This window comes from Ceratotherium simum, chromosome 5, assembly GCF_057802395.1.
Source record: "Ceratotherium simum simum isolate JZ-2026a chromosome 5, ASM5780239v1, whole genome shotgun sequence".
Lineage (NCBI taxonomy): Eukaryota > Metazoa > Chordata > Mammalia > Perissodactyla > Rhinocerotidae > Ceratotherium > Ceratotherium simum.
In genome coordinates, this window is record NC_141904.1 from 30,619,988 (window position 1) to 30,634,659 (window position 14,672).

The 14,672-nt window shown below is 40.1% G+C and overlaps 1 protein-coding gene across 10 annotated transcripts in view; it reads left to right on the forward strand.

Moving 5' to 3' along the window:
• RARB (retinoic acid receptor beta) overlaps positions 1-14,672 on the forward strand; it is a 704,914-nt gene that overhangs the window by 567,302 nt on the left and 122,940 nt on the right. For all 10 annotated transcript variants that reach the window (XM_087430628.1, XM_087430624.1, XM_087430626.1 and 7 more), the window contains one exon: positions 869-1,017. In XM_087430628.1, coding sequence (XP_087286754.1) covers positions 869-1,017 — 149 coding nt within the window. The remainder of the gene's footprint in view (positions 1-868; positions 1,018-14,672) is intronic.

Below are 14,672 nucleotides of genomic sequence, written 5' to 3' on the forward strand. Positions count from 1 at the left end.
AAGACGTGGGTCTTAAGTTCTGTGAATTCCTATTTCCCATGGAATTTGGATGGGTAAATAATGAGAGGGGGGATTCTGTATTTTTAACTCTAAAATAAAGAGCAACGTGACTGTGTGCCATCATTAGTAACCCAGTGCTTCTCAAACATTAATCGGTGAGCTGGGGGTTTTGTGAAAATACAAAATCTGATTCCATAGACTTGAGCTGGGCCTGATACTGTGTTTTCTAATAAGCTCTGAAGTCATGCTGCTGCTGCTCCAAGGAGCAGACTTGCAGTAGCAACGGTCTGACCAATATTGCTGTTACTGGGGATCAGTTATGGTCACGTGCTCAAGGCCCTCCCCAAGTACTTGTTGAGTGGCTACTTGGGGCGTTTTCTTTATTTGTTCGAAGGAAATTGACTTCTGGTTAAGTGAGCAACAGGATCAAACAAGTCATTTCAGAGACGCGTAAGTGAATCAGAAGCTAGAGGAAACAGAAGAGTGGAAAGAGCCTGGGGTTTGCAGTGGGAAGGTCTGACTTTGTGTCTTGACTCTGCCACTGCCCTCTTGATCTTGGACCGCTCGCTGCCCTCCTCCGAGTTTCTGTTTCTCTTGAGGGTAAGATGGTGATGAACTCATCCCCGTCACAATGCTGTGGTGTGCTGCAAATGAGAGAGACGTATGGCATTGCTTTGTAAACTGTAGAGTGCCACATCAGTGTCAGTATCCCCTCTGCTGTGCCTACAATGACAACTGTCTGTATGGGTCTGTCCCTGCTAGGGTTATTGCTGAATTTGGGGCAGAGGCCTGTGAATTCGCTGGTGAAAAAGAATTGAACTGAAATACATTTTCTGTTGTTTCTCCTCCCTCCCCATCTCTATCATAGCTATTGAAACACAGAGCACCAGCTCTGAGGAACTCGTCCCGAGCCCTCCGTCTCCACTTCCTCCCCCTCGCGTGTACAAACCCTGCTTCGTCTGCCAGGACAAGTCGTCGGGGTACCACTATGGGGTCAGCGCCTGTGAGGGGTGTAAGGTGAGTACCCACGCCTCTGTGCCTGGGGCGCTCTCAGTCTCCACGTGCTCTGTGGAGGTGACCTACCCAGTCCAGAAATGGGCTGCTTTGACATCTGTGATGTCACCTCCAGTCAGTGTGGTGGGCTCTGTTGTATTTGATAGTTTCATTTCTTCCTTGTATCTCGTTAGTTAAAAATTCAGAAACGTCTGCAAATGATTGATTAGAGCCAAATGTTCTCAAGCCTTTAAAATAATGCATAACAGTTCTTTTCAGGTAACAAGAGCCTTTTGAAGGAGTCCTGAAAAGCATCATCCTGTTTCTCTTCAGAACACGCCGTCTGGTGTCTTTGTAGTTTTATTTTATTTTTAAATATGACTGACAAGCCACTGAATCAACTTGCAGAGAATCCAAGGTTGAAATTGCGATTTATCCTCTGGCTGTTTCCTCAGCCCTGTGGCCTTTCAATTACAGTTTGATTTCCAGCCTGTAGGGACTTGCTACTGTGTGTGTGTCATAAATTCAGGGGAGCTGGATTTAAAATTCCAGCCTACAGGGTAGTGGAGGCTGAACATGTGTCAGAGAGGATATGGCTGCTTTGAATCAAGCTAGACAATTGTTATCGAGTCCAACAGGCTTAATTGAGTGAAAGAGCTTCTTATTTTTTTTAAAGAGAGAAGAGAAACAAAGAATGACTTCATAGGCAAATCCAACTCATCCATAGACAATTTTTCAAAGGAACTATGGCTGTCTTGAGCCAGCCCTTCCTTAGATATACAGCTTCTTTATGTTCTCTCCGATGGTTGTTCAGGTCTGTTGTTCATATATCTAAATTGCATGATTCGTTTGTAACTGTAAACATGTTGGAATAATATTACAGGTGCTCCCTTCCAGTGCTCCGTGGCATTTTATATTTGGCTTATCAGAGTTAGCACTTATTATTACCGTATGTATTGGTTAGGCACTATTGTGTAACAAGCCATCCTAAAACTGAATGACTATGTATCTCTGGTCAGTTGTAAGTGAGGTGGTTGGCTCTGCTTCTGGGGGTGCTGCCTGTTGAGGGACCCTCAGCTCTCCTCCATGTGGTCTGTCATTCCCATTGGGCTAGCCCTGACTTATTTGCACAGGCAGGGTTCCAGAATAGAGAACAGGAGCACATGAGGTCTCCAGAGGCGTAGGCTCAGAGTGGCACGCTGTCACTTCTGATATATTCTTTTGACTGAAACAAGTTATAAGGCCAGTCCCTATTCAAGAAGTAGAAACATAAACTCAACTTCTTAAAGCGAGGAGCAGCAAAAAATTCCTGCCTCACATTACAAGAGGCAGGAATATAGGGGGAGGGAAATTGGGGTCATTTTCGCATTTAGTCTACTACCTCATGCCTGTGAACGCAAAGTGGAGAAGGACCCCAGCTGTGTTGCCCGGCACCTAACACACAGCCTGGCATATAGTGGGTGCTTAAAGATGTAGGTTGAACAAACGCATAAATGTCACTCAGCCCCTCAAAGAAGTTATGAGAGTTTTCCCTTCTTTTCACATATTTGAATAAACATGTATTATTTTACACAGTAAGGCGAGTTTGGGGAAATTCTTTAAAGACTTAGGAATGTCTCTCTACCTCTGGGATTGTGTTGGTTGTTTTAAAGGAATGCCTTTTCCTCCAGTAGCTTCAGGTATGGTGGTCAGGAAAGTTAACATGGTAACCAGTTGGCAGCTGGATAAAAAGCGAAACATTTCTGCATCTAATTATTACTTTATTATTGGTAACCCCTAGCTGAACCTACTTAAATTTATCCTGAGGTTTGGGAAGGCTTCAGTGGAATACCAGTTCACTTTGTCCATTTGTTGTGCAATGTTTAAATAAATCATTTTCTGATGCTCATTTAAAAGTTAAATGAAAAGACACTCCCTTATTTCAAAAACTTTTAAGTCATCTCATGTCCAGAAATCTTAATGCGGTATGTTATATCTCATCGTACCTGTTCCCATTATGCCCTGAGAAAAGAAATTATCCAACATGTCTCTTCTCGTGCCAGATTCCAGGCCCTGCATATTAAGCTGTTTCACAATCTGTACAGTACAAACTGTTTTAATCCGGTCTTAGCTAATTCCTTGACCTCTTGTTTTAATTTGGGATTCTAACTCTTTTTAGGAAAAACCCCAACAAAACAAAACCCACACCAGCACAAGCCACTTTGATAAACTTGGTTAAGCTGTTCGGAGTCATACTATGGTATATCTTTTTAATAGAGCTATAAACCCAGTAAGGTCAGATGAGCTCACCAGCCAGTTGTCGAATTTGAGGATTTTTGTATTGTGGGTTGGTCTCTGAAAGCGTGGACTGCCTTTCTCACTTGTTGTTGAGAAAGGCTGGTCTGCATTTTGGCTTGCTGGGAAAATATAGTGACAAGATTCATAGAACTAAAAAACATGAGAAGGCAAAAGTATAATGTGAGAGCCAAAGAAAAAGAAATATAAGTTTTAAGAAATTAAGTATAACTTTTCTTATCATTTTAAAAAATTACCAATGCAATACAGAATTTATTGCATAAAAAATAGAAAATTAAAACAACCATAGTTCTACCCTGGGAGAAAACCCCTGTTAAACCTGTTTTTCTATGAGTATATGCATATTGTTATTTTTGGTTTTTACAAAAATAGAATTTTATGTTGTATATGGGTTTTAACCTGCTTTTTACATTTAATAATCTTTCACAACCAAAATTTAAAAAACTGCATAGTTTTTATGGTTACACTATTAATGTAGTGGTTTATGGTTATATCATAATTTATTTAACTAATCCCCTATTATTGTACAATTAGGATGTTTCCAATGTTTCTCTATTATAAACAATGCTTTAATGTTTAGCCTTTTAGGTATATATCTGATAATTTCCTTAGGATAAATTAGTAGAAGTAGAATTTCTAGGTCAATGGCTTTGTACATTTTTAGGGCTCTTGATACAAATTGCCAAAATGCCCTCTAGAAGAGATATATCCATTTAAGCTCTGTTAGTCTGTAAAATCTTAATCTTATTGGACACTATCTATCTATTAGGAATCTCTGCCTTGTGATAATAAGGTAATGAATCAAGAAACAACTTGTTTTCTGGAATTCTGCATATATTTAATTTGGTTGTTTATAGTGGATGATACCATCAGCAGATACACTGGGGCTCCTGGTTGACCTATGAGGGCTGGCCCATCCTTTGGCTGGTGATCAAAGATCACTACTCTGGGCTGGGAGTCTCTGCTCTCAATTATGACTCCCAAACAGAATCCAGTTTATATCATTAAGAAGTAATACCCTTCTTAAAGAGGTCACTTCTTCCTGTCATGACCGGGATGACTTTATTGATTATTGTTTGGGGAAGAGAACCTTCTATCTTCCTAAGAACCAGGTGGCAGTCTCAGCCTCAGAATTTAATGAATAGGTTGTGGTCCACCTCCAGGAATGGCCAGTGGCTGCTGTGTTTATACAGCATCACCATGACAACATAACCACTAGATGCATCATAGGGATGCCCCCATTAGGGGATTTCCAGCTGAGTGATGGCAGTTTTTTGCAAGGGACAAAGAGTACGTAAAATGGACATGTGGTGTGGTCAGCCAAGAAGGTTTAACAATATAAAGTAATAAAGCTGATTTTCATGTGTCTTTAAGAAACAGTCTCATTGCTCATAGCTAGAATTTATACACAATTTTGGCTTTCATTGTATTTTACATTTCCATTTTTGTAGCTTTAAAAGAGTATGGAGTCTAGAGTGAGAACAGCAGGATCTGAATTCTGGCCTGGCTACTTGCTAGCTTTATGACTTTGGGCAAGCATCTTTATTCTCTGTGTCTCTCTTTTCTCATCTGGAAAAATGGAGGTAATAATACCACCTACCTCATAATATTGTTGTGAGGATAAAATGAGTTATTATAAAGCACATAGAATAGTACCTGGACATAGTAAGTGGTATATATGCTTCATTATTATTTGTATTTTCATTAACTTATGATGACTTTTGCACACAATGATGTAACATCAGTTATAATCTTAGTATTCTTTCTTATAATGTTCTTTCAGCAATTCCCCATTCCTTTATACCAAAATAAACACTGCCTCTTTCCTTCAAGACTCGGGTTAAGACCCAACCACTCCATGGAACCTCCCCGCATGACCCTAGTAGAGGAGTTGGCAAATTATTTCTGTAAAGATCCAGGTAGTAAATATTTTAGACTTTGAAGGCCATATGGTCTCTGTTGCAACTATTCAGCTCTGCCATTGTAGCATGAAAGAAGCCATAGGCAATATGAAAAAAAAAAAAGAATGAGCATAACTATGTTCCGATAAAACTTTATTTACAAAAACAAGCAGTGGGCCATATTTGGCTCTTGGGCCTAGTTTCTTGACCTCTGCTAAGTACATGGTGATATGTCCTTTCTTACAGTTTCTGAAACTCTGAAGCCTGATGGCCCAAAACACTCAAGCCAAAGGTGGCAGGCCAGCTGGTTCTGGTGGACTATAGGCCTAGGACTGCTGCTCCCCCTCCCCACTTGCTTAAGAAGAGTTGCTTAATAAGCGTTGATGTCCACTTGTCCAGGGCTCCCTGGCGGGAGCTTCAGGACCACTCCCCCTGTCTCGTATTCCTCTATTCCCTCCTTCCCACTCAGCTCCCACTTCCTTATCATCTGAAGTCAGAGAAATTAGCAATTTCCTTATAAGTGAACTACTTCCAGAAACACCTGGCATCTTCCTTTAGAGAGATTTGTGGAATGTATTCTATGAGCTGCTGTATCAGTTAGCTTTCCTGCTTAACAAATAACACAAATGCTTGTTGGCTTAAAACAAGAGGCATTTATTATTTGTTAGAATTCTGTGCAGGTCCTCTTGTCTGGACTGGCTTGGCTTGGGACCTCACATGACTGGGACCTTGGCAGGATGACCGGGTCCTCTTCCCGTGTTCTTGCTCCTCATCCATTAGACTAGCCTGGACTTGTTCACTCGGTGGTGGACGGGTTCTCGTCAGTAAAAGAGGACAAAAACCAATATGCACACCTCTGGTGGCATCACACTTGCTAATGTCTCAATGGCCAAACTAGTTACCTGGTCAAGTCTAGATTCAGTGGGTGGAGAAATAGACTCCACCTTAAGGGAAAAGTGGCAAAGTCACCTTGCAAGAGGTGAGTATACCAGAGCTGGCATTTGATTATATACTGTCTTCTATTATTTCCTGGTTTCACGTGTAAGTCTCTCTGACAGCTATATTCACCATTCCGCCATCCTTCAGCATGTGTTCATTGAACACCTCCTAAGTTTCAGGCCTGTGCCGGGTGCTAGATACAACAGTGAACATGACAGACAAGTTCCTCCTGGAACTTACTGTCTTGTACAAGGGGGCAGATGATAAATAATTCAAAGTTGGAAGAAAATTAACAGAATGGTCTGGGAAAGAATAACTGAGGGGTACCTGATTTGATAGGGGGTTAGGTGAGATCTCGTGGCTGAGAAGAAACCAGCTGTGTGAGTAATAGGAGAAAGCATTTCAGGTCAGAAACTGAGCATTTGGATTCTAAGGCCATTTCTTCCTCTCTTCACTGTGTCCATAAAGTTCTCTGGGCCCCAGCAAATCGGCAGAATGAAACCAAATCCACAAATTTGAACACACCTATGTCAAATATAAACACTAAAACAGTGAACCCAACAATTGCACTGATTTCTTGTTGCGGAAGGCTCATATGGCATGGGAGTCCCTAGTGTTTGCAAGTCCAGGGATGAATAGGGAGAAGGAAAAAACTATCCTCGTTGGATACCTTCTCTACCCCAGGCATTTGGGCATTTTATAGCCGTATCTTATTTAATTCTCATAACAGCCCTGTAGGGAGTAGGCTTTATGACCCCCATTTTACAGATGAGGAAACTGAGGTTCAGAGAGGTTAAGGAACTTGGCCAAGGTCACACAGCTAGGCTTTCCTAGAGCTAGGATTGAAATCCTATGCCTACTGGAAAACACCTCACTGGCTCAGCCACATTGAAACGGAAGGGAGAACGCCGTGCTGTGTTTATGGTCTAGCTTGGGGGTTTCATGGGGCACCAAATTAAAAACAAAAACAGGTGGAAGCATACTTTAAAAAGAAAAACAACTTATTGATCATTTCATAAAAGAAATGACATTTTTACAACAAAATATAAAAGAGGGAAGAGCTTACAAGGTAGCCTTTCCCAAGAGGGGACAGTTAACAGACAGGACCCACCCACGGGCACGCTCCCAAATGGTGCTTTGTCCTTGTTCTCCCCGCTTTGCCATTGCTGGGTGGAAACTTCCCATCCATAAGCCAGTGTTTGGGAGTCACTGTCCAGCCCACGTGTAGGGCCCCCAGGGTGAGGCCCGGTGCAGCCATGATGGCGCGCCGTCTCCACAAGGGCGCAGAGGAAATGCTTGCTCAGGGTCACGTTGGTAGCCTTCTATTTAAAGCAGCCTTTAAGAATTTAAACTCGACTAGCTCCCTGGGTCCCTCAGGGCTAATTTTGTCTGTTTTCTCATCTGCCTTTGTTTTCCTTGCTTCTGAAGAAGGGGAGGCCCTCATCTCCATGACGGTGTTGGGCTGCTGGGCTGTTTTCTTCCTGGCAGGGAGCAAGTAGTACGTTCAGTCACAAAAAAGTTTTGCAATCAGGAAGATGGATGTCTATATTTTAGAACTTCTATTAAATACTATAAATGTGCTTACTGATTTTATTTGACCAAGGCCAATTAAAACAACATTGTCTTTTGTTTTTAATTGGCATGGATAAACATGAATATTATGATCTGTTTGGAGAACACTTTTGGCTTTGCCCACCCTGATAGTTGCTTCTGTTTAGGAGGTTGCTGCAGTATCGAGCCCCAAGAACAGAATGACCTACTGAAGACATTAGAAAAACAGGACAATATCTGTGTGCGGAGCAGCTAAAACTGAATTATGAAGCCTGCCATCAAGTTCATTATTATAGTCCTTGACCCACACAGAGTTAGCAGGTCCCCTCATGGACCCAAAGAGGTATTCTTATTAAAATCGACCAACAAGGGAGAATTTATTTATTTTCTCAGACATTCATTAAACGTCTTCTATGAGACAGGCTCTCGGTATAGAAATTAAAGGTTTTTATGTATTTTGTTCTCAATGTCGTGTCCCAGTCTTTAGAAAGTACGTAGAACAGTGCCTGTTAAATAATAGGTGCATAGTAAATATTTATTGAATGAATGAACGGGCAAGGAAACAGACAGTACGTGTGCCATGTGCTAGGACACTTGTGGTTAGGGTGCAGAGAAGGGGCCTCACATCCCTCTGACACATTCAGGGAAGGGTTTATAGAGGAGATGATATTATAGATGTATAAGCATTTTCCAGATGAGGAAGGGGAGAGGAGTGTTCTGGGAAAACGTTGAAGCTGAGTCTGAGAACAAGGGAACTTTGGACTAGCCTATGTAGAATCATGTGGAAAAGTGGAAACTTATCCATTCTGTTAATGTTAGCTTTTCATAGCCCTGTGCAAGCAACTGAGGATCAGCCAGGTGTTAAAGACGATCAAAAGGACTCATTACATATCATTTCCACAGAGAAGCCTTCTTTGGAGCCCCCAGGTTAGGTCCCCAGTTCTTTTACATTTTCTGTTGTTCTCCTTTGTAGCACTTAACACAACTGTAATTAACTTATTATTTATGGAGTCATTTGTTTTGATATCAGCCTCATCTCTCAGACTATAAACTCCAGGAGGGCTGGGGCTGGTCTCTTGTCACAGTTTTATTACCAATGCCTAGCACAGTGCTCTACACGTAGTAGGACCTCAATGTGTAAGTGTTTTTATCATAAATTAGATCTAATTAGTATATAGTAATTAATATAGTAATAAGTGACATGCAACAAAGCAGATATAATTATATGATAATGCACATAGTGGTATAATTTTATATGTTCTATCTAATTATATAATGAATTGCATCTAATTATGTAGGGTTTGTGATGATAAGTTCATGAAAACTTTTGTGAAATTTATAAACAGGACAAAGCCTTTGGTGGCCGAAGTCCAGCTCATTTTCTTAGTAATTTCTGCCTTCTACCTCAGGGCTAACCCTTCACTGCAAAAGATATGTTCTCTTTGATACTATCTTTAAGCAAACTCTTAAGGATTAGGAACTGGAATGATATACTCAATAACGGTGTGGGCTCTTAGTGCTTTGAAGAAACTAAAAATCTCAACATCTGGAATTTACCTCCATATCTAGAAACATGGAGACAACCGAAATGACAATCCTGCTTTTCCTAGTAATAGTTCCTACAAAACGAGAAAACTCTTTCCTTCTTCTGGACAAATGTTCTAAATTGAGAACTCACTTTGTGTTAAAAAAGCAGGAAAATCTGTCTTTTTCTTTTTTCCTTCTCATACAAGAATAAACAGGAAGTGGAGGGTGAATTTTCTGAATTAGCCTGCAACCGTGTATTTTTTTTTCTCATGTTGGCTGGGTGAAAATAGTTTATTTCATTTGGTGGTTTTAGGTAGTTTATAATTTTTTAGTGGTTAAAAGTTCATAAATGCTTGTTTAAGTGCTTCCTTTGCTTGTTTGTTTTAAAATATCTAGAATATTTTCATTTGCTGTTTTTGTTACCTCAAACAAGCTACAGGTCTGTAATTTTTGTTAAAGTTTTACTGGTGTCATACGGTAGAGAAACAGTTCCCAGTATTCATAGTGAACCTGGTGATTTGAGGATGGCTCACATCCCAATGATGTCTCAAGTCAATTAAAACAAATCACCCAAAATCAACACTCTGTTTTCCAATTCAAAGCAAATGGTAGGTGAGGAGCAAAATAAGTTGCTTTTACAAAATTCCTAAGGACGACCATCTAAAAATGAGTTGTGACAATGTATTACAGTTACACCAAACAAAAACAAAAATGTATTTTTGCCAGATAAATGAAAGTTTATTTTTGTGGTTTCCTGAGAGTGATACAACTTATAATGGAAAATCATTTCTGTTTAAATGAAATTTACACCACCATAGGTAATGATTTAGTTACTTTTGGGAGGTGAGTGTTTCAGCCTTCTCGCCTTCTAGACTTTTTACTAGAGAGGTTAAATAGAGAGCTTTCAATTTTATATTTCCTTCTCCTGGGTGAACTCTTAGAAAGAAGTCATAAGAAGTGAAGTTGTCTGGGAAGGGCATCTGCCCCATTTAATCAATCCCTTTATTTCTCTTCATGAGGGCTCAGTCGTGAGCCCCCAGTCCTACCACTCTGTATGGTTGCTCCTATCCCTACCTGCATACCTGTATAAAACCAGAGAAACAATAAAAATATCTTACATTTACATAGCCTCTTAGTGTTTCTAAAGCACTTGCACATATGGAATTAAATTAGGCTGAGTTTAGCCACAGTAAAAAAAAAAAAACCATAAAACTCCAATATGTGCAGTGTCTCGTACAGAATTTCTTTCTCTCCCATCTAACAGTTCAAGACATGTATTCCTGGTTGGTACCTTCTCTTGTCCACACAATGGTTAGGAAGTCAGGCGCCTTCCAGTGTTATAGCTGGGCATCGGCTAGGTCCTTAGCATCATCTGGAATGGTAAAGAGACCATGGAGGAGGCAGCATACCTGCTTCTTAAAAGCCAGGGCCCGGAGTGATACACGTCTTCAGCAAGAACTGGTCGCATGACCAAAACCAACTGCAAGAAATGGAGTCCAGCCATATGCCCAGGTACAAAAAGCCCTATTATTATCGAAAGAAATAACGAATTTGGTGTGGAGCTAACAGTTTCTACCTTGGGTTTTTATTTGATCCTTATAACAATTAGAGAAGTAGGTGGAATAGGTTTTTTCTCCTCTGTTTCACAGACGAGGAAACTAAGGTAGAGGACAGGACCAAGTTCTACCGTCCGTCTCCTTGATTTATGTGTAATCTGATTCTGTTACTGGTATGGTTATTGTGAAAACTTCCTTGGATGCATTTTTGCACTTAATTGTCCCTGAATCTTATCAAACTATCTTTTCAAAGTCAGTGATTCTAAACATCTCCATATTCCTAGTATGTTCTGTTTTGACGATTTGAGATACTGGAAAAGCCTTACCCAATTGAGTTAGACCTTTATCAGGGGTTAGATTCCAGTGTCAGCCCATAAGGCAAAAATCACACGTAGCCAGAGTGACCCCAGAAAATCCCTTCGGAAAGCAAACTGTTGGAGACTGACATACGTCTCTCATTAAGACCTGCAAAGCCGGTTCTACCTCCAGCTTTGGAAGCAGATTGCTGTCCCTTCTGTAGAACACCAGATGAAATAGTTGTTTTCTATTTTCATGTTGTACCAAAAATATGTGTACTCAAGCCCAAGAATCATACTAGCACAACGCAATGCTCGTGTCATGAAAATCACACATCTTTCTAGATATTTCCTTGTTACTGAGTTTTTCTTACCCTAATAGTTGCTTTGGGATTGGAATTGCTGTTCTGCCTTTTAGGGACTTTTTTTTTTTTTTTGGTTCAGTATTTTTCTGCTGCAGAAAGGCAGCTAGATGTGTCATATGGATAAGCAGTGCCAGAATGGGAAAAATTTTGTTCTGTGGACCCTAGAACTCATCTCTGAAAAAATTCTAGAGAGGGGAGTAAAAATCTGTGTGCATCTCCCCTGGTACAATGCTAGCATTGTCTGTGGTGAAGAGGAAAAGCTGAGGTTCTGGCAGGCCTGCTCCATTAGAGCCTTGTTCCTTGTTCCATATTGAAAAGATGACATTCCTTTGCTAGCAGCGTCCTGCCCGGATTTCTGGCACCAGTTCTGTGGCCGGCACTGTCGCCTGGGGCATTTTTGTTTGGGTTGGTTTTGTTTTATTTCAAAAGCAGCAAAGTGCAGGCTGCATAAGTGTACAAGGTAGAACTGTTTTTATAAAGCTTGTTGTCAAACTTGTCAGTACAGTCAAGGTGGCTGGTCTGCCAGGGTGCCTGCTGCCTATTCACTAGTGTTGAAATGCGAGAAGGCACATACAGTAAGTTTAACTTATTAACTTGTTCTCAAGTGTTCCTGAGGCAGCCTTCGGGTTTTAACATGGGCCCCCTCCTTCATCTCAGGATTTCATGTAATGCTTCATTTATAACAGAGATTGGTGGATTTGCAAAGTAAATATTCCAAAAAAGAAAAGCAAAATCTTCAGTGACCCTCTCAGTTCTGCTTCTGTGGAGGCTTTTTCTGTGCCTGGAAAAAAAAAAAGAACATCCCTTACAGTGGCTGCAGCTCTGAACTGGAGCATGTAAAATGTACTTCTCGGGTTCTGTGAGCCTTAAAATAATGAGCGGTAGAAAACTCTGAGGTGCGTCAGTGAGGAGGAGAATTCTTTGGTTTTAGAAAGGATTTTCATGGTTAAACAAATTTGGAGAAACTAAAATGATCAAGCAATGTTATTTCTCCTCTGTGCTTTTGAATCTGAAAATAGCAGCAGTCTAAGTACACAACACCACCATTCATACGGGCCTGGAAAGTCCCCCAAATCATGAAAATTATCCTTATTAGTGAAACCCAGTGGGGATCATCTGATTGCTCCTCAGGGAGATGAGAGTTTTAGTTTGGATCTCACTTCTGTATGTTGTACTCAAACTGTAGATGAGCTATTCTATATCTTGGGAGTTTGGGAGTGTGGACATACTTTTAGCCAAGAAATGCTTTTGAAAGCTGCTCCCTAATTTATATTACTCCTCGTTAACATCAAGAATTAGTTTCAGAATAATAGAATTTTGAGGGGGACCATGTTTTTGATTTTTATCAGTTTCCAGAGGCATGTTCTGCTGTGTTAGATTCTCCTTCAACTGGTTGTAGGAGAATCTAACCTAAGTTAGCAAATTTATAGATAACTCCATAAGGTATCTTTTGACGGCATCTATCCCATTTGAATGCACAATTTATCATGTTTATGATTTCATCAAAAACATTATGCTAAAATGCTTGAATGGCTTTCAGTATATTGGTTGTGTTGAATTGTGATGGGAAAGGTATGAGAATTATCAGTCCAATGCCAGAAATTATGGGAGAGGGTATTAGAAATTGAGTCTGCTAATTCTGGTTATTTCCCTGAAATGGAATTAAATCTAAAATTCCTTTTCCAATTGTATTTTGGACTGAAATGATCATTTCTTGCTTTAAGAGTTGAGTGGGAAATATGTTCTATTTAAATGCATATTTGGTGCTAATTCTTGCCTATTGACCAAAAGTTTGAGTCTCATGTACATATTGTACATAGAGATATCAAATTTATTTCTGTCAATATTTGTGGCAGGTAGGATCTGCACAAAATTATGAATTACATAACAAAGCCTAAATGAGTTTAATTGTCACTACCAACTATATTTGGTTTTAAACCCAAACTCATAACGTAGTCATTGCTTTTGCCATATCACGTGTGGCATGTTTACTGTGAGAGGGTCCACAGGATTGATATCATGGACCTTGTGGTTTAAGAAATCTAAAATAGAGTATTTTTTAACTAGTGAGTCTAGATCAGATATTCCTTTGTTATTTGATTCTGTTTCATCCATCTTATTCTTTATGAGTCCTGGGCCTCAGAAATAATATTCCTGTTCTCTACTATGTACACTGTTAGAAATAAGAGCATTGGATGCGAGAGCATAATGGGGACCTGTAAGGAACTCATCTTTTTGCCTGGGTTATGTCAGGGTGAGTGGGGCGTTGTCGGTTACTCTAGGCATCCTCACGTTAACAGAGGTGGAAACTGAAGGTAAATTAGGTTTAAGTATTTTGATAACTTATTTTAAAATAATAAAGCTGAAATTCCTACAAGGACATATAAAATAGAATTTAAATTGGATAGAAAAAATGATTTAGATAAATTTCTGGAACTTGCTATCTTTGTAACACTTATTCTTTTTCTTCAAGCCATCTGCGAGCACAGTCAAAGTGGTGTGGGTAAATCTTTGGTTTTGGAGCCTTGCTGGAAGGCAAGCCACCTCCCCTCTCCCCTTTGTGAAGGCCCTCTTTTTGTTGGAGCGTCTTTCACTTCCACTCACAATTCACTGACTAAAGCAATTCTGATGGCCCTACCTAATTAAAACGGAATAGAGAAATGCAATCATACCATGTGTCCAGAAAAAGGAGAATGGACAGTATTGGAAAATATCGCTAATGTTTGCCTGCTCTGCTTCAAGAATCACCATGGATTGTCTCTTTTCCCATAATCATGTGGTTCTCAGTGCCGTTGTCTCACACACACAGTTGCATTCACATGCAGCGGAAGAAGAGTTCTCGCCCCATTAGTGTTAAACTCTACTGGGCCTTTAGCGAGGGGTTTATGTAAAACCCTTGGGTAAAAACACTCTTATTTGTCTGTGCCTTCTATTTTTTATACTATTTTTCTCTGCCGAAAATTTTTACGATTTTTACCTTAAGCATAGTTTGCAGGATAGATTTAGGAAAAAAATTATGTCCCACCCCAAGTTGCCTCTCTCTGAACTGAATTTTGTCATAACATATCTCTCATTTTATTTTTCAATCATCTCCCCTGCCTCTTTATGGTAAACTCCCCAAGAAGTTGAAGAGCAGTTGCTATCCTTATTTTTATTTGATAGAACCAGTCCCAGGCCTACAACTGTCCTTTTCTGTACAATCATTTCTCCAGTGTGGCCTGTTGAGTCTTCATTGAAATAGAAGTGCTG